The 21,138-nt window shown below is 39.4% G+C and overlaps 1 protein-coding gene across 1 annotated transcript in view; it reads left to right on the top strand.

The window, feature by feature from the left end:
• Positions 1–13,116, top strand: part of fmn2b (formin 2b) — a 28,467-nt gene extending 15,351 nt beyond the window's left edge. The window contains exons 11-21 of the mRNA XM_074619881.1: positions 190–251; positions 1,222–1,313; positions 1,492–1,621; positions 2,192–2,338; positions 2,906–2,965; positions 4,096–4,216; positions 4,525–4,617; positions 5,319–5,370; positions 8,424–8,573; positions 9,442–9,523; positions 11,075–13,116. Of these exons, the coding sequence (XP_074475982.1) occupies positions 190–251; positions 1,222–1,313; positions 1,492–1,621; positions 2,192–2,338; positions 2,906–2,965; positions 4,096–4,216; positions 4,525–4,617; positions 5,319–5,370; positions 8,424–8,573; positions 9,442–9,523; positions 11,075–11,101 (1,016 nt within the window). The 3' untranslated portion in view covers positions 11,102–13,116. The remainder of the gene's footprint in view (positions 1–189; positions 252–1,221; positions 1,314–1,491; positions 1,622–2,191; positions 2,339–2,905; positions 2,966–4,095; positions 4,217–4,524; positions 4,618–5,318; positions 5,371–8,423; positions 8,574–9,441; positions 9,524–11,074) is intronic.
• The last annotated feature ends 8,022 nt before the right edge of the window (positions 13,117–21,138 follow it).

Below are 21,138 nucleotides of genomic sequence, written 5' to 3'. Positions count from 1 at the left end.
AGCAAAGGTCGTTTTGTTGTTGTCAGACAAATTGGCTTTTGGTCCAATGGGACATTTTTCGGACTATTGGAGTGTCGAAATAATGGTCTGTCGGAACAATAGCATGGCACCCCCTAAACACTGAAGTACAGGCTGATCTTTGACTATTACCGAATACACTTGTGACTTTTCCTTCTCTCTGTCTTTAAGCCATCCTGAACTTGGACAACACAGTAGTTGACCTGGAGACCCTGCAGGCCCTGTATGAAAATGTGAGCAACACACACTCTCCACAGTCAGTTTATCTTGCTTGTCTGACTATCATAGAATCTGAATCAATCAGAGCGTTTTGGGGGCTTGTATCTCTGACTACATGCATGCTAAAAATCAATTCTTACTGTATAAATTTAAATATTTTCCAAAGTAAAAGTCCCTAGAAGTGTATGATTCAACCTTTTCCCATGGTCTAGTGTTAAGAGTAATAAATGGTAATATCGAATCGCAATACTTAAAAAAATCGCAATACATATCGTATCGGCATCGTGATAGTATTGAATCGGGAGATTGGTGTCCCAGCCCTAACTTTCACCCAGGAGACTACTGTTAGTGACCCGTCAATGTTGACATATTTCACCGTACTTTTGTTATGTAACTTACGTACTTCACCAATGCCAAGTTACGTGAGTTACGTAACAAATGTAGGCTTCTTATTTGAACCCAAACCACGTTTTCCTAAACCTAACCAAGTAGTTGCCTAAACCTAAAGTTGTTTTGTTTCAATTCACAACGTTGACTTTCACTTTCACTTTCACAACGTAGTAGGCACAGTTTGGCCTGTCTGAACCAGATTGGTAGTGATAACAACTGATAACGCCCATTCAATCAGCTGATAACATTCGAAATTGGTGCGCTTACATATACTGTATGTATTGTTCTTTTTAGGGTGCCTATTGTCATCGGGCCGGGGACTACAGCTGGATATTAGCCATGTTGGCTAAAGCTGCCCTTTTTACTGTTATTGCTACAGTCAATTAATTGGGATTGTCCACGATATAATAAACTAATAAACTAAACTAAACTAATCCTTGATGTCCATTGCGAGTATGTTGCCTCAATTTTGTCCAGGGGGGGTCCCATATTGTCAGCCCTAAAAAAGAAACCCTGGTGTATACTTTCTACCGTTATGTTGAATTGTATGAATGTGGACACAGGTAGAGTCAGTCTCTTGTGTCTCTCCTTCAGAGGGCACAACAGGAGGAACTGGACAAGATTGAAAAGCACATCAAGTCCTCAAAAGACAAGGAGAACGCCAAACCTCTGGACAAACCCGAGCAGTGAGTTGGCGTTATTCCTCTGACACTTCAACACTAATGAGCAGACGTAATGGTGAAAGCTGCGCATCATTCTGTAGAGACTGTAACGTACACAAGAGGAGAATAAAAGAGTGAGTAGAGAGATGTGCAGAAGACGAGTTTGGATCCAAAGCAGCTGGTGTTTCCTCTTGTGTTGCAGATTCCTCCACCAGCTCTCCCTGATCCCAAACTTCTCCGGCAGAATCTTCAGCATCCTCTTCCAGTCCAGCTTCTCTGAGTGCATGTTGTCCATAATGAAGAAACTGGACACACTGCAGAGGGTATGCAAGGTGAGTCAGACTCTCCAAACCGAGGAGGATAAACGCCTTCCATAAGAAAGAAACTTGGTTGGTACTGTAGGAGGACTCTTGAGAAGAGAGGATTGATAACAATACGACTCAAGCCTGAAGCCGTCATCTGTGCTCTCACCAAAGCCACCAGACTCCATTGAGAAAAACAGTAATTTAACCTCGCAGAACACAGGGGTTACTGGTCTTAGTTTGTTTTATTGTGTGATTTAGATGTGAACTGATCGAGACAGAGGTCTGGTCGTACTTACTTATATTGCTTTACATATATTGTGTTTCTATTGTAGCATTATTACATGTTACTTACTCCTTTATTTCTATCTCCTTACACTTCTTTATATTTATGTAAGAGAAACTGTAACGCCCACATTTCCCCCCCGGGATCATTAAAGTATTTCTGATTCTGATTGAAGAGAGCATAGATGGATATAACGGATTCTAAATATAGGATACAATTAAACTGATATTGCATTTTTTTTGTTGGTAAGTCAAATATGTTTTACTGCTGCCCCTGTGTCTCTGATTCACACCTCTATGTCTGTGTCTCTGCAGGCGTTGCAGGACAGTGAGAAGGTGAAGCAGATTCTCGGTCTGATTCTGGCTTTTGGGAACTTCATGAATGGCGGCAATCGAACCAGAGGCCAAGCTGACGGCTTCACCCTCGACATCCTGCCCAAACTCAAAGATGTCAAGAGCAGCGTGAGTAAAGAGGGAAAGATGCTGAAACAAACTGCACTGAAACACTGATCCACTTGAGCTGGGTTTCCACCAAAAGTTCCCGAGACTTTTAGTCCCTGGAACTACTTTTCAAGTAACTAGAAGGTTTCTTCTGCTTGCTGTTGTCTGCGTTTCCACCGCGGTCTCAAGACCTGCGAAAATTAGGCAGTTTAGTCCGTTGATTAGATCAACGCTGATTGGTGACTAATCAGCGATGGTCATCCCTACAAACTCCACCCCCCAAAGTTCTTCTTTCAGAAAGTACTACCTGCTGACCAGGGCCTTTTTTGGGGGTAAAAAGGCCCCGTAAAATAACGCAAAGAGTTCCTCAAAAGGTTCTTAGTTCCGAGGGAAAGTTCCTGCGGTGGAAACGGGGCTTTGGTGGTCAGGGACTGCTTGGTTTTGCTCAAATGGGACAAAACCACAGTTAATATCTTTTTTTTTAAAAGCCAGATAATAATCACCAGATAAAGAAATGGATAAACGCTAGAAATACCTGACTTCTCCACTCTTGTAAATTTCCAATCTTTTTCTTTTCTCCACATGCAGGACGGCGTGAAAAGTCTTCTATCTTACATTGTTGCATACTACCTCAGACACTTCGATGAGGTAAGCTTTTTAGTTCTTATACATCCTCCCATACTGTAATTCTTTCTCTCTTTTAAACTCTTATCTGTGTCCATTGCTTATTTTGTCCCTATTTTTTTACTCTCATATCAGTCTTCCTCTCATATTCAGAGCTACAGGGTACAACACAGCAAACCCAAGATTAGAAACACATATTACAGACGTTTTGTATGCAACCATTTCACACTACATTTCCACATCCCTCTAGTGTTGCATCACACCGCTGTAATGCTTTTAAAGTTCATATTCATCAGTAGCTATTAAATTAAAAATGATGTGGTGGTCCTAGAACAGTCTCAGTCATTTAGTCATTTATGACTAAATGCCCTAATTGTTTATGTCATAATTGTGTTACAATTATAATTACTGTCAAAATTAAATTAACGCGATAATAACACGTTAACGCAAATTCGTTTTAATGCCACTAATTTCTTTAACACATTATTGCAACTTGAGATTTTTAGGTTGTAGCGGGCTCAGTTTTAAAGCTAGAGTGAAGATACTGGCATCATGTGAAACTATAAAGCCTAATGAATCCATTGGTACCATGTTATACTAGCTTGTCACAAAGGAGGTTAAATAACGCTTCAAATTTGCACTAAATTTTGGCGAGGAAAAACTGTCATGGCCATTTTCAAAGGGGTCCCTTGACCTCTGACCTCAAGATATGTGAATGAAAATGGGTACCCACGAGTCTCCCCTTTACAGACATGCCCACTTTATGATAATCACATGCAGTTTGGCCCAAGTCATAGTAAAGTCAGCACACTGACACACTGACAGCTGTTGTTGCCTCTCGGGCTGCTGTTTGCCATGTTATGATTTGAGTATAGTTTTTATGCTAAATGCAGTACCTGTGAGGGTTTCTGGACAATATTTGTCATTGTTTTGTGTTGTTAATTGATTTCCAATAATAAATATATACATACATTTGCATAAAGCAGCATATTTGTCCACTCCCATGTTGATAAGATTATTAAATACTTGACAAATCTCCTTTTAAGGTACATTTTGAACAGATAAAAAATATGTGATTAATCACAATTAGATAGTTTGATAATCGATGGACAGCCCTAGTCATAATGTTAATGTGTGTGTGTGTCCATCACCAGGATGCTGGTAGAGAGACGTCTGTGTACCCTCTCCCTGAGCCTCACGACCTGTTCCAGTCTTCACAGATGAAGTTTGAAGACTTTCAGAAAGACCTGAATCGACTCAAGAAGGATCTGAGAGGTAACACATACACACACACACACACACACACACACACACACGCTTTTGCTGTTGGTCAATAACATATTTGGAAGGTTTAATTACAGACGGACAAGAGTTTGTGATTTTAAACCTCTACACATAGTGGTTTAAATGGATTTAAAAAACACTTTTGTCCTTAAAGCATTTTTGTTTGCACAAAACTTACACATCTAACCACCATTGGTACCTATGTACAGTAATAACCATTCTGTTATATGTGTCCACTTTTATTTTACACTAATTGTGCTCTTGGTTGATTGTAATTTCCGTCTGTGTTCTTTAATCAGCGTGCACGTCAGAAGTGGAAAAGGTGTGCAAGGTTTCAGACGAGGATAACCTGCAGCCTTTTAAAGACATGATGGATGAATTCCTCGCAAAAGGTGACTCACAAGACAGGCCGTTATCCCGAAGAATTACTTTCATATGGAACAAATCTGCAGCTAGCCGCCAACTGTCGATCAGTGGAATAGCTTGAAACTAGCGGCGGGAATGTGTCGTCGTGTGCATGCACGATACAAACAAAACGGGAACCTTCTTGTAAAAAACATTGTTCCGTAGTGCTACTAATGGTCAAAAACTCCATAGGGTACCTGAACCACCAGTTTATCTGCCATGACCACCATCTCTCCCTGATTGTAACCATACATCCACATTTTATTTTAAAAAATCATTGCATTAAACATTAAAAGATGCTGCCATTGAACATAATCCAGGATTTTGTTCAGCATCAATGTTCTTATCTGATGATACATTTGGACAAAATCCATACATGTATTATATAAGCTGGATGCGGCACAACCAAGTGGCCAACAGCGAAAACCTGCGGCTCATAGACCGCCTTTATAAAAGAGACATCTGTAAAGCTTTTTGTCGACACCTCCAATTGTAAGTTAGGTCAATCAATAATCTTTGCATTATGAATTGTTAAACCACAAGGGTTTAATATTTGTACATTTATGTTTGACATCAAATCGATGTAAAGTCTATAGGTCAGACAGGTGGGCGGCAGTAACAACACACCCAAGTACTCTCCTGTGTTTCACTGTTGTATTGACCTATTGTATTCTTTCTCCTTCCTTAGCTAAAAGTGAACTGGAGACCCTGGAAGCTCAACTCAGCAGCACTCACAAACTGTAAGAAAAACACATTACATTACATTACATACCATACAAACAGCTTTTATCTGTTTAATGTTGAACTGTGTCCATCCCTGAGCTGGGATCTTTACACATCACTGTGGCAAATACACATCATACACCAGCTGGCTCATGTTCCTTGTGTTTAGCAGTTACAGATAGATGATAATAGATGATGACTAAGGCCTTGATCACACTTCAATACAGATGTGGAAGCTGACAGGTGCAGATGTGCACATGGTATACATACTACCATGTATGCAGACACATTCTACACATGCGCACTAGAAGACTAAGGGCCCTATCTCACACCCGGCACAAAGCGGCGCACAGCGCACAGCGCACAGCGCAACTGTCATGGCTAGTTTCAGACTGACGCGGTTGTCATTTTCACGCCCAGTGCCCATGTTGTGTAAGTAGCACATGTACGAGGTGTGGTCAGGTGCTTTGTTGGCAGATTGCTATCTTGAGGCAGCAGAAAGCGATTGCTCCATTGACCCACAAAAAGCTGGTCTAAAGTCTGGTGCAGTATTTTCTTGCTATTTCAAAAGGCATATTATTCAGATAGTAAGATGCAGCTACATAGGAAGGTTCACAACACGCGTACACTCTGCTTGTTACACACACAGGGATGAAGCGGCACTCCTCCTCATCCTCCTCCTCAGTTAAACACAGTGTCGGCTCTAGAACAATGTTCTTATTTATGTAAAGGAAAACACAAAATTCAGGCGGCAGGTGACAGTTATACAGAATATATTTGAGTATAATGAAGTAAGGCTCTCAGGCATTCTGTATTGATCAACCTGCAGCGCTCTCAGCGCTCCCTGGCATGACCGTTGTGACCAGAGAGATCACCAATATGCATTGCACCTGGCTTTTAAAGGGAACGGGAGATGACATTCTGATTGGTTTAATTCCTGTTAAGCCCAAAACACACCTATGATTAATTAAGAGACTAAATACAACCCCTTTGCCTCTTGCGCCTTACTTTGCGCCCAGATTATGCACCGTTTAACTAGCAAAAGTGGAGTTGGACACACCCTGAATGCACTTACCATGTACTTTAGACCATGCGCCATAGATCGTTAAAATAGGGCCGATAATGGTGACCTCCCCAGTGTAAGAGGAGGAGCTCCTTTGTTTGTTGCTTTTGGCTGAATAACATGAAAAAGTAAAAAAAAAAGAAGAAAACTGTGAGGCAGCTTGATGAGAATAGGACCACTGATGGGAATACAGTACATACTGTACATAGAGTGCACAAAACAAGCAGTTTACTTGTCTAGCTCATGTGCAGTCGGTGCGCTTGTAGTACAGTCCAGCACTGTCACAAATTTAGGGCTGCATATGGACGTACACAAAGGGGTCCGCAGGGACCCTCACAGACTTGGGCAGATGACGGCATTTATGTCACATGGACCCTCGCGGACACACGGATGATGAAACCATTACTTGACCCAGCTACCCAGGTACTTCTGACCATAGCACAGGCTCTGGTGGTCAAAGGGGCAAATATCACAGATCTACAGTAAAATATGTCAATAAAGTTAATCTGAGTGAATAGATAATGTGATTGTATCTTTGTACTTTGACCTGAAAGGTATTATGGCCAGTGCCTTACCAGTACGCTTGTTGTAAAACGTCTTAGACCTTGGCCACAGAACAAAACTCAGCTCTAATTGGCCAAAAGGGCGTGCATTGTTCCCTGTTAACAGCACGGCTCTGAGGCGTTCTTATCAGCGCTCATCTAAATGAATCCTCACTGCTAGAAGGCTTTCTGCTTGCAGCTGTTACTAGGCAACAGCTTCCCCTGTTGTTAGGGTAGTAGAGTCATATTTATCCCAAAGTTCCCAAAGATAGTGACAAACACAAAATTTCAATTAAAAGAGTGCATTTCCCAAAAATATGATAAAGTTCTGTTCATGACTGTGATTGCTCATAATATGATAAGAATTCCCTCAATGTTATGAAAAATAGTACATGGTCATTAGAGAGACGTAATACAGAATTTCCTACATTCTGCATTATTGGCAGAGGTGGAAGAACTTTACAAGTATCAAAACAATAATGTTAAAATGCTTCATTACCATTAAGTAAAGGTCCTTCATTTAAATTCCTACTTAAGTAAAAATACAGAAGTATTGTCAGCCAAATGTACTTAAAGTATCAAGTAAAAGTACTCGTTAATACTGATGCATCATTCATAAGTATTTTACTGACGAAGCTGGTCAAGGTGGAACTACATTGAACTACTTAATGTATACAGTTTAGTCCAGTGGTTCCCAACCTAGGGGTCGGGCCCCTCAAAACAGTCACAGGATAGATCTGAGGGGTATGGATGTCACATGGACCCATACCAAGTAGATGCCGAAATTCTTAAAACGTGACGGTACTTGTTTTTTTTACAGTACCGTAGATATCAGCGAGCATGACTCGTGACTAACGGCGTAACGTTGTCCCGGTAACGAGAGTCATAAAATCAGTTTTCTGCAACATTTAGGAATATTTAGCCCTTATTTGGTGGTTATTTTAAAAAAAGTGGTATCAAGAATCGTGGAATTTCACTGGTATTGGTATCGACTACTTAATTTCTGGTATCGTGACATCACGTCACGAGATGTTCAATGACTGAGGAAAGAAAAAAAAAATTCTGAAACACAAATCTTTTCAGATTTGGGACTTTTTTCCAATCTTTGCTTTTTTGTGAAATATTGGATATTTTCACCTGTTCAAACTTAAAACAACCATTAAAGAAAAATATAAAGTTTAGAGGGGAAATATCTCTTCGTTGGACCTGATTTATTGTAAGGGGTCACAAGCCATTGGGACATCGGGAACCACTAGTTCAATCTTTAACACTGCATTATATTTGATATGTTTTTATGTAAGATCTTAATCTGAAAAGTACCTAAGTTAACTGTCAGATACATGTAGTGGAATAAAGAGTACAATCTTTCCCTCTGAAATGTAATGGTGTATCGTCTGCATAGTTTGGCTACTCGTGGATAAAAAAGGGAATATCGATAAGTCAACATGTGATTGTGTCCTGTCAGGTTCCTGGAACTCACAGTGTTCTTCTCAGTGAAGGCCAAGTCAGGAGAGAAGGAGGCTTCACCCAACACGCTATTCTGCGTCTGGCACGAGTTCTCTTCTGACTTCAAGGACCAATGGAAGAAGGAGAACAAAGTCATTCTCAAAGAGAGGTACAGTAACACATGCTGCTCTACAACCTGCTGTTTTCTTTCTTTCTTTAAAAACAAAATATGAATGAATCTTAATCATATTAAACTCTTTACATTAAATAAACTAAAGTTAAAATGCCTTGAATGCTAAATTATCACTGGTGCGATACGGAAAATCCTATCCTACAAAATACTATGCACACCAGGTACGGTGCGAATTATCCGCATTGCCGTGTTCCATTTTCGTAAAAACTGTTTGATATGCCTTCGTACAGAGCCAGGCTAACGGTAACTGTCTAAACCAACTAACAGGCTGTTGGATGTAAACTTCTGCACGTTTCGTGAATGAGGCCCAATAACTTTCCTATCCTAAACCTATCCAGACAGAGAATGTCTAAGGGGCTAACGAAACTAATCGGAACCCAAATTTGATGCAAGCGCTAGCTGTTGTGGCTAGCCCCGTTCCGTGACCAATAACATTAGCAAGTGCATATCAGCTACATTACCATCTTCATCGTATCCCAGCTGTTGGGCGATCTCAAGCCACATATTGTCCTTTATTTGGTTGCTGAGGTAGGCGTCGCAGTGTTTGTCATATATTATTGGCTGTCGAGAAGGGGACTGTCCATTGTTCCGAAGGCCCACTATTCCGAAACACCAATAGTCTGAAAAATGGGACCAAAAAAAAGCCCATTTGTCCGACAGTCCATTACCCCGAAAACAATCCCATTGTTCCGTAGGCCAGAAATCCGTGCTTGGGGTCAAACGGCTTTTAAGACGAACCAAATGGATTACCACCATGACATTAATCTTGGCTGCTAAGTTGGTAAAAGTGGTTGATGAAATTGGTGTATTCATATTAACTGCATTAATATTGTGTGTTCCACAGGTTAAAAGCAGCAGAGGAGTGTTTCCGACAGGCCAAGGAGAAGGCTTCCTACAGCGTCAAACCCAAACATGCCACTGGCATCGTGAGTTCACTTTTCACCTTGTTTTTGTCATCACTCCGTTTATCGAAAGATGAAAAAAATTGGTTTCCCACTGCTTCATAACATACTAAGTACAACTTAAAATAAAGCTTTGAGGAAATATCCATAACACTTAATTTTAAGTCCTCCTTATTAGAATTTATAAGCAGTATATGAACATATAATGAAGGGTTTATAAAACGTAAAAAGTATTTATTAATGTATTTTATAGACTTGTTAGACAACAGTCAAGTTTTGATTGACTTTATGTTCATTCAAATACAGTGTAATGAAATGCTGAATGACTTAAAAACAGCTCAGTTATTTTTTATAATGCAGAGGTCTTTTTGTTTCCCTGGCACAAAAGGGGAATAAATAACAGCAAAAACAAAATGAACAAGACATCGGTATCGATATCAGCTATCGGCCAAATAATAAGTAGTCATTTTCAACATCGGCATCGGCCCAGAATTTTGCAATCGGTGCATCCCTAAAATAAATCAACTACTGCATGAGGGAAAGTGGAGCTAGTGAAGGTCACATGATTGAATCCGCTATCACTTGCAGAGTCTCTTCAGTGCTGGCCACTTTCATGAGACATAATGTGAGATTGTGTTACCGGTATTGAAGCCAGCAAACCCGTAACTTCCATTGTGAATGTGAGTGTTTGAAAATTGAAATTAGTCCTGATCGCTGCTATCTCTCTCTGTCAAGTCCAAAGCACTTGACCAAACAGTTGTTGACCTAAGGCCCTGTCTACACGTGTACAGGTATTTGTTTAAACTGATATTTTCCTCTACGTTTTGGCCTCTCTTCCACACGCAAATTGAATTTTGGGTCACAAAAACGGATATTTTTTAAAACGCCTTCTGAGGTGCAGCATTTTAAAAACTCTGGTTACTTTGTATCTAATTTCACGCATGCCCATTGTTGCTTTGTGTAATGACCATGCGCCAGAAACAATATCAGAGCTGCTCGGACTAATTACTACTTTACATTTGAAAAATGTTCCAGTCACAGGAGCCCAAAGCAGGGAAAACATTAAACATGTGGAGGCCGAATGGTGATTGAATGTGCTTTTGGGCGATTGAAGTTGTGGTTTGGAGCACTCAGAAGTGCTGTGGACATAAACCTGAATGAACTCCCTTTCCTCATTTATGCATGTGAAGAGACAGTTGATGATAGCAGAGTGATGATAACAGTAACTGTTATCAAACTGACTGTAATGAAGCTGAAAGAAAGAGAGAGAGAAGGGTGGTAACACAATTCCTTGACCCTCCTTAAATATTACGGCGAGCGTTTACGAGCGTTACGTTTTTACGTTCGAGTGTGGACGGAGATATTTTGTATAACGAAGGTCATGTGGACAGATTTTCTTTTTTTTAAACGGAGGGGAAAATATCAGTTTTTAAAAATATCTGTATACGTGTAGACAGGACCTAAATATTTATCCCTTCTCACTTCAAGATCAAATTACATTTTAAGTTTCCTACTCTTGTTTATGTAGACAGGTGTATTGCACTTAACCTCTATGATCCTATGTCCTTTCCACAGAAAGCCAAGCTTGGCATGAAGATTTGACCCGGTGGACTTGGAAGGCTCGTTTTCCCCAACTTTGGGCACCAGCAGTGAGTCACAGACAAAAAAACAAAGTATGGACAGAAGAGAAAAATGAAGGGATGTATGTGCAGCGGAGCCTACTCTGGACATCTCGTTTCATTGATTTATTTCTTCCACTTGAATCACTTTTGCGTGCTCTGTCAGCTTGATGCCTTATGTTGCTCTGCCCTCCAGCTGTCTGATAACTGAGTCCAACACAATCATGGATGGATGCTGCTGCAGGGCCACCAGGCGCCAAGAATCATGTGATGTTGGGATCACCACAGCTCAGAAACACTATATATAGTATACATCAGCTGGAATAATATTCTGTCTGTGCAGCCTATATGCTGAAATTGATAAAACAACAAATGTCTCACTAATGAAGAATTTTCAGCAGAATGGTAAAGGCAAACACATCTCAACTCAACCCAAGGGGCTTATATATTTAAAGTCTTTATTGTTATGACTTTTAAGCATTCCGATCCACCAGATATGAATGGTTGTTTGCAGTATGTTTCTGTGAACATAGCTCGGGAACAATGGAGATTAGAGCACAGCGCAAGGCAAAACTCAACTGGTACAGTGTTCATCTTCAGGAACACTGATGGAAGCACAAATATGCACTCGGACGTCTCCTTTCATTGTATGTTTAGTTGAGGCAACACATATTTGATTTACTTTTCTGTAAAACATACATTCAACATCTTTGTTACATAATACTTCAGCATGCAACATGACTAATGAAGTTAAACTTGATCTTTAATTCTTGACCTTGGAAGCAGCAGTTGACAAAACAATCTCAACTGGGTAGAAAGTTAGTCCATGAACCTAATGGTGTGTTCACACCAAGACCGTGGCACGATTACAAACAAAGTCAATACGAATGAATCGACACAAACACACGAAATTTGCGTCATTGTCACTATCTATGGTAGAAACAACTACGTCGCAGCCGTATTTATGCCTAGATGACTTTATCTTGAGTGTTGGTGGAGCAGCTGAATAGCCTGGAACTGATCGATCCGAACTCCATTCAGAAAACAAGTATCTTAAAAGTTGTTTGCTTGTCGTCTTGCGGACAGACCTGACAAATCATGAATTCAGACTATTTTCAAATCAGCATCATTATGTAGTTATTTCATAGCATATTTTTTTTATCTGTTTATTGCAATTAAATCACAACACAATCTGTTTATTTTGGGTTCATGCCGCAGTAGCGACATGTGTCTTGCTAGATACAGACAGTACGTGAATACAGCTCGCCGCCGGGTGATGTAATGAACCCAGACACGACGGTGTTTTGCTTTCTGACAATATCTGGGACTTCCACAACATGTACAAAGCAGCAACAGTGGTTATTTATTCCATGGTTGATGGAGGAAAGAAAAGTTGCTGGTATCTACGGAGACAAACTTCTCCTCTCTGGAGCGTCTAGTGTGAATGAACACATTAATGATACCGGCGGTACAAGGCGAAAATTTGCTTCGCTCTTGGTCTGAACACAGCTTAAGAAAGTTGTGGTCATTTATGAAGCACTTTATGTTTTGGCGCATAATTCCTCAGCTGTGAGGCGTACAAGCAAAATATATTTTTTTAATCTGTTGGTTCAGAGATTTCACCTGTTTTCGAACCATTTTGCATTTAAAAAACAAAAGTTTTTTCATCCAATCTTGAATCTACCTTTATTATATAAATGCTTTTGTTTTATGCTATAATGTTATTCTAAAACTGGCTATTGGCCTATTTCTTATTGGCATATATTATTTACCATAAATGATCATAACCCTTGAATGCATTGGACAATTGACCCCTCCTAAGTCCCGCCCCTTTTCGCTCTTTGCTCCAATAACAGTTGAGCTAGCTTGGAACCCGGCAGAACCTCGGTCAACTTGCCCCGTTCCTGTTATACTTAGATATGCTACGTCTGTTCAAAGGTAACATTAGGCTATACGTACAGTAAGTCACATTACATTGGGGTCACAATGTTCACGAACACATTATCTCGGTGCGGCTACGTGCTTTTGAGGTTATTTATTTGGACACAACGTCTAAAATCCCAATGGGAACAGTTACCTGAGTAAAAGTTATCATCGTGAATATATCCTTCCATCACATATTGTAGTCCTTGCTGTCGGCTGTTGATCTAATAGGCTGCACATCCAGCTAAACGGAACTGGCGTCGCCATGTTTCTTTTTAGACAAGCTTGTCTGACCTATCAACAGTAACTTGGTTTAGGATTGGTCAATTGCAACCAAATGTAGGACTCACTACAATAGCATACATTTAAATGGCCATGACTCAGTCACAAGTCTGACTCATGTTATGTTGTCAAATTCATCTTAGTCCAAAACTTTAATATTTAGGTACTCTCCAACATATTTGGTTACCGTCAGATATCAACATGATTGTCCATTACTATGTGTTGTTTCACTGAAACATTTTAAAACATTTTTACACGTTTTATTATTCAAATCTGTTTTAGAAGATTGTGCAGCTTTGGTGACAGTATGGAGTTTTTTTTTTTTTTTTTTTTTTTGACCTGGGAGTGGTGAGCATTCCCAGGAAATACACCGAGCTGGGACTTGCCGAAAACATGCTCACTTCCAACTTGTCAAATACCGACGCTTGGTCAGTGGCCCTACGCTTCAAACTATGACGCTCTAGCTTATTGGACGTGTCGGGGGTCAGTTTCCACTTGTTACATGCATAGTGTCTTTTCAAAATAAACTTCTGTGTTGACAGGAAATCTACAGTTTCTGCTCGTTACATGCATACAGTGTTTTTTTCCAAATTTACTTTCATTTTCACAGGAAACATACAGTTTCTGCAGATTACATCCAGAGTGTCTTTTCAAAATAAACTTCCATGTTCGCAGGAAACGAACAGTTTCTGCTCGTTACATGCATACATTGTTTTTTCACAATAAACTTCCGCGTTCACAGGAAACGTACAGTTTCCGTTCATTACATGCATAGAGTCTTTTCAAAATAAACTTCCATGTTCACAGGAAACGTACAGTTTCCGCTCGTTACATGCATATAGTCTTTTTTCAAAATAAATCTCCAACATAGGTTTACTTACGCAACAAAACTACTTAGTTAGGTTTAGGCAACAAAACCCTTTGATAAGGCTTACAACAAGATTGTGGCCTAGGTTTAAATAACTGTTTGTTACGTAAAAAATAAGTCAGTTTGTTACGTAATTGGCGTTACCTACGTAAGTTACGTAACACAGGACATGAACAGCAGTCTCCCGAGTGAAGGTGAAGTGTTGACCTGTCCACGCGCACCAACCCTATACGGACTTTCTTGCTCTTTATAATACGTCAATAGCTTTGGCCTCAGTGCATCGGTATCAGATGTCAAAGGTCACTAACCAAGCGTCGGAATTTGACGAGTTGGGATTGAGAAAGGGTTGGCTTACCTGTATAGAAATCTTAAAATCTCAGCAGCCACTGAAGTAAGAGAGGACGAGAGTGACTAGCACTTATTAGCAGCACTTGTGGACACTTGTGGATACATTCTGGGTATACTTTGCAAATATTACTGACAGCAACTTCAAAATGCTATGTGAAAAAGTGACAGGAATCTGGGTTATCCCAGACAACAGCCATGGACACATCCGTTTAAATGTTGCAGTAAATCGCCTCACATCGATATCACCACTCTACCTGGACTTTTACACACACAACTTCAATGCTGTTTTTGATTCTACATCCTGATTGTCCCATCACATTTAGCCTCTCAGTAGAAAAAGCTAACTCAGTATGCATTTGTGCAGCAGTGTCGATGGGCAGGAGAAGAATGTCACTGTAAACTTACATGTGTAATTTTAATGTATTTTATGTTCAATGATATGCCATATCATACCAGATATCCCATTGGAAGTGTGTGTGTGTGCGTGTGTGTGAATGTTCTCATCAACTGGTTGATCACATTGTTGTGGTTGATAGCTATGTGATGAAGGTGTGTGTGTGATGTGTGTGTGATGTGTATAGTGCATTAAATTACAGCTATTGAATTTTGTTGCAGAATTAATGACTTTATCAATGTAAGGTAATAAATTGTTAAAGTATTGTGAGACACGTTTTGTGTTTCATTCATTGATGTCCTTTTCTGCTGGCCGGCATGATACGCTCAACAGGAATGTTTGAACAGTTTCATATGCAATAAATGTTTATACATGTATATGAAGAGGATGCATGGGATCTGGGACCGGTGTAATTTATGTAAAATAAAGAGAATGAATTCTGCATTATTTTGGTTTCATGCAATATTTCACTATGATAAGTAGGGATGGGTACCGAAAGATAGATAACTATGACTTCTACGCTCGTTACTGTAAGTGCAATAAAACCTTCGCGAGTAAAATGCCAATAATTTATCAAAACACCTATTCAACAAGCATAAACATGATGTAAACATGTAGGAAATTTATATTTCATTCTGCTCTGTCTGCAGTCTCTCATCCATCCCTGCAATGTTAACACAAGCACAGCGCGCTGGCTCAGCTAATAGCGAATTGCAGTATGTATGTAGTCCAACTGTTTAGCTTAGTTTGCCACGTATCTTTAAAAAATTCTTGGTCTGTGTTCTTCATTTGTTATAAACTTCACTCAAGAATAATATTTATTTTATTGAGATTATTTTCCAATAAGATATTATTGAGTTTATATAGTGATTTACTGTTGTAAACTGACTGTTGCCACTCTAGAAACATCTTGTTATATTTAAAATATTAACATATTATAATCCTGTTCTGAATTTATTCCTTTTTAAAATAATATATAAAAAAGTTATTGTTTAGTAATAATAAAGAACCAAACCGATAAGGAGTATCAAAAAGAGTAGTAGTATCAATAAAATCCTAATGATAGCCATCCCTAGTGATAAGGTCAGTGATGTGACTGAAAGGTCGCTGACCAGGCTGGGAGATGAATGAGGAACTCACTCACTAAGTCAATAATATGCAATATGCAGCAATATGTTTCTTTCTGATAAACAGTAAACGACTGTAGTGTTTTCAGTCGGCAACCTCCGGGTCTGAAAAGTGAAGCCAATGCTGAATTGGCCCTGGTTGTAAAAAGAAGTCTGATTGTATAGAAGTCTATGAGAAAAATGAGCCTACTTCTCACTTGATTTATTACCTCAGTAAACATTGTAAACATCAGTTTATGGTCTCAATTGCTAGTTTCCAGTCTTCTTCAATACAGCATGATGTTCATATAGAAAATGATGGTCCCATTTAGGGTCAAATAGACCATCAAGCAGGGTATGCTTTAGGGCGTGGCTACCTTTTGTCTTACAACTTTAACCCTTTCACAGTGTGTTTTCAGTTCATTCTAACCTTTTTGTCGCCTAAAAAATGTCTTATTCAGAGTTTGGTTGTACTTAGCTCCACTCACTCGTGTCACTTGAGAACGAGGGTGCTGTAATTTATCAGTACAATGTTCACGTCCTTTTTGTAAAATAATTAGTGAACTGTTCGTCATAACTTTTTTTTATTATATTTGTGAACAAATATAATTAATGAAACATTATTCCAAAGTTTTCTGAATCTGCTCTTTTGATTTACAGTAGGAGATTTTACAGGGTAAACATTTACAGAAGAGTTGAATGTTCAGATGAAGATGTGTAAATACTGAAATAATCATTTAATTTAAATCATTTGGCTTTTTCAAACTTTAAACTACTTTTTTAACTTAATAATAATGGTCCAAAATGATGTAAAATGTAATAGTTTTAAGTCAAAAACTTTCAAATTTTCTTGGGAGAGGACCCCCAAACCCCAGTATCTTTTATTCACTGTATAAATTCAGAATGTGTCTCTGTATAACCTGAATGAATAGCTCACACTGCTCAGCTCTGCATATACACCTGCCTGTCTGACTGGCTGCTGTTGATTCCAGCCTATAAGCGTATACTTATAATATATTATAGAGCAATACTATAGGCTACAAATAACACAGGAAAGAACTTAAATATTAACAAAATATACAAACACACCACCTTAACCCTATAATGTTCCAATTGGAATATTATTGGAGTATTATAGGCCTACTATAGACGATGCATAGCCCAAGTGAAATAAATAAATATACAAATAATAATAGTAGCTTCTATAAATAGTAGCAATTCACAGGGACCACCGGTAGACAGTAACCTTATATTTAGATGCTAGTAAAATGTACCCAAATTCACAAATATGTAGGATTTTACTACAGACATACTACAGCAACGTCTGCTCTATTAGCCATGTGTTTACTACGTGTTTATTTGCATATAGAGCGGGGAAGTGAGACGTGAGAAGTGGTCACTCAAGACAAATTGAGTGGTCACTCAAGACACATTCTAATGCCAGGTGTGAACAGACGTACTTAAAGCTGTCTACTTGTGATCAGATCATCCAAGATTCAAGTTAATGCCAGGTCTGAACACGGCCTAAGTGAAACTTCTTTAAGCACTTCACATTTAACTGCAATGTCAGCTTCTTTCAGTATTTCTCATTTCTACCATTTCTTTTAATCTACAGCTAACGTGCAAAATAACAACAGTAACATTGAGTGGTGAAACCGTCAACTACAACATAATACAATATACCGGTAACGTTATTCGGCAAATTAAATTGTGACAAACATTTATGCACTTGAATTGAATCAGCAACTCAGTTTTGAAGTTATCCTATAGCAGAATAGTACTGCCAGTCCCGTTTCTGTCCTTGTTATGTTGCTGCTGCCAGCTGGTCGGTAATCCTCTGTATCCACTCGTGGAAAACGAAAGCGGGATGTGTAAATTGATCATAAATTAACATGGAAACAACATATTGACTATAACGGAAAAAATGTCAAAGTCAGTAATCCTGTATAGATCTGGGGATATATTGAATTAGAAGGCCTTGCATATAATTTATTGCTCACTTATACTTCCTTATATTTCTTACTGTGCGGAATTGTGGGGGTCGACCTTTAAAACGGCTCTAAATTCAATCGTTTTACTACAGAAACGAGCCATACGTATTATTAATAAGGCTGGTTACTGTGATCACACTAATCCACTGTTTTTAAGTTCCCATGTTATGAAATTTTATAATCTGGTATATTATAAAATAATGCAAATAATGTTCAGAGCCAAATCAAAGTCACTCCCAGACGGTGTACAAAAAAAAAAATTCACTGCGGGAGAGCAAATATGATCTAAGAGGTATTTGTCAGTTTACTGTGCAAAAAGCTAAAACAGGTATTAAAAGGAGATGTATTTCTATTGTTGGGGTCAAATTATGGAACAATGCTAATATCAATTTAATAATGTGTAATTCGCTTTTGGTTTGCAAAAGAATGATTTACAAAGTTATTTTTGAGGGTTACAAGTGTGAATGATTTTTTAATTACTGGAGCTTAATTTGATAAGAATATAGGTTAGGCATATATAAGCATTTTTCTTCTGCCTGTGCCTGTTCAGTCACTACTTAATACAGAGACTGTTGACTTTGTTAATACTGTTTGTATTGTTTATACTTATTGTATTATGTGTGATGACTGAATAAAATACTACTACTACTACTACTACTACTACTAAATCAGTCATCATGAATGTCCAAGGGGTGTAATCTATCACGGAGCGCGTTGAAGATGCCGGTATTACAGCCAATATAATTCGCTCCTCCTCATCCAACAAATTTATCTTACTTTTCAAAACAATGCGCCATGCTAACCACTATTTTACAGAGGACTTTCAACGCGTTCTCATCCCAACTCATCACGCCTCTTAGTATCACTTTATTTTTGGCATCAAAACCACTATATTTACCCATGGTGTCACTTTAGGATTAGGCAACAAAACCACTACAGTTAGGTTTAGGAAAGAACTACATGGTTGGGCTTAAAACTACTACGTTTGTACAGTGAAAACGACACTGAGCGTTGTGAACACGGGACACGAATGAACAGCTGATTGTAATGTGAAAAGTGAAACTTAACACAAGGGACATGAACAGCGGTCTCCTGGATGAAAGCCTTGTGTTTGTTGGACCCATACACCTCCTGCCCGGTGTGTCTCTTTTTGCTCTTTAAACTACGTCCCCATGGGTTTACATTGTAGTCAATGGAACACTCGGTGCATTTCATACCTGCGCTAAAGAATGCCTTGTGCGACGGTACCAAACGCCGACAGCTGTGACAAAGCTCGGTATTTGACGCCCTGGGAATGAGAGGGACTCGGGCTTTACACCTACTACAGGCTAGGTGTACAATTTAAGTTGTAACTTATTATTACTTACGTTGGAACTACTCAGCTGGTGCAACCAGCTGAGTAGATTATCCAATGATACCCAGACCGTCTGGGTCCCCACCCGTCGTCTCTACCCCCATTCACACCTCTGCCTTGGATTCTGCTCTCCTCCCCTCTATTGAAAACTTCAGACACATGGCTACTTCTCTAACCGCAAACTTCAGAGGACAACACCCCGCCCCACCCTCACCCTCTATCTCTCCTCAGCCCAACATTTCCATGACATTGGATGGCATTCTATCACAACCCCATCCCACCCCCCTCCACAACATGTCAAACAGGTTTTTTTTGTCAAAAACTCCTGCTCCAACCCTGCTCCCAGGAACACAGAACAACAGAGGTTGTTGAGGTTGCTGCCACACCTTAAACCTATAGGATGAGTCATTCACACTCAGAGGTTTTCAAAGTGTGAGACGGGCCTCCCCAGGGGGGCTCCAACGCAGTTTCAGTTGAGACTCAGTGAATGGAAGTGGAAAAATATTTCATTAATTATCAAAAGAAGATCACTTAGAATAGCCTAAATAAGTGTGATTTAAAGAGATATTTCAGAGATACAGTAGTTAGGGCAATATTAGGCTATTTTGGCTCAATTGTTGAGGGTCTATGGGATAAAATAATATAATCATGATCCCATAGACATCCAGGAATTTGAGCGAAACTAAGCAGGTAAACTATCTGAGGGGAAGCCCACATAGTCTCAGTCTTTAAAAACACTGCACAAGCAAGTACAACCAATATGTTTCCAACCATTCATATTTAGAGATTCAACATTTTGTGTTGCCTTTGGAAACACCACAAGGCCAATTTAGTAGCTGTTCCAGAGCTTTTCATCATATCACACATGGTCTTCATCATGGGATTGTACAATAGTGGCTCCATTTTTTCCCCCTGAAGTGCTCAGCTTTTAAGCCAATATTGCAGGAAGTCCTTAAAGGGACAGTGTGTACAATTTGACAGCATCTAGTAGTGTGGTTGCAGATTGCAACCAACTGAGTACCCCTCCACTCACTCCTCCCCACTAACACTACTTTAGGAGCAACAGAAGTCAGACGGCGTCTGGTGGTATCACGGTTTTGCACTCTGCGTCTCAAGTTACCGTAGTTTCACAAGTGTGTCGGAGAACTATACGGTGGCCTTCAGGTAACGTAAAAACGCAAAATGTTCTCTCTGGAGCCGATGTTTGATTGGTCCGTTCTGGGTAGATATGAAGAGCGAATTTTATGCTAACTAAAACACACCGATTCTTTCAGGTGATTATACTCTAATGACAATTTCTGCTAATAGATCCCCTGAAATGTTAACACACTGTTCCTTTAAATTTCCCCAAATAAAATTGTAAATATTAGCTCCCGCAATTCCAGAACACCTGAAAAAAGTCCATCGGCTGAAGAAGAATATCAGACATGTTCGAAAGACCAACACAGCTACAATGGAGTGCTACAGGAATGAGTCGGAAATGAGTTAGCATTTTAGCACTTCTTGATCCCCCCATGTGGAAGTCAATGGGTTTTCTGAATGGGTTTTTAGTTGCCCTGAAATAAGGTCTCTGGTTAACACAAGCTGGAGAGATTTCAACACTTGTGCATTTTGAAGCCTTTATGTGTCTTAAAAAAGGCGATTGCTAACAAGTGGATACTCACGCCCATGCGACCGTGGTGTAGTATATTTATAGCATTATATCGTTAGCTTTTTACTTCTGGCGATTGCATTTACACTTCAAAAATCATAAA

The sequence above is a fragment of the Sebastes fasciatus genome, chromosome 20 (genome assembly GCF_043250625.1).
Source record: "Sebastes fasciatus isolate fSebFas1 chromosome 20, fSebFas1.pri, whole genome shotgun sequence".
NCBI lineage: Eukaryota > Metazoa > Chordata > Actinopteri > Perciformes > Sebastidae > Sebastes > Sebastes fasciatus.
Note: the sequence above shows the minus strand (reverse complement) of the source record. Positions and strands in the feature narration are given on the sequence as shown.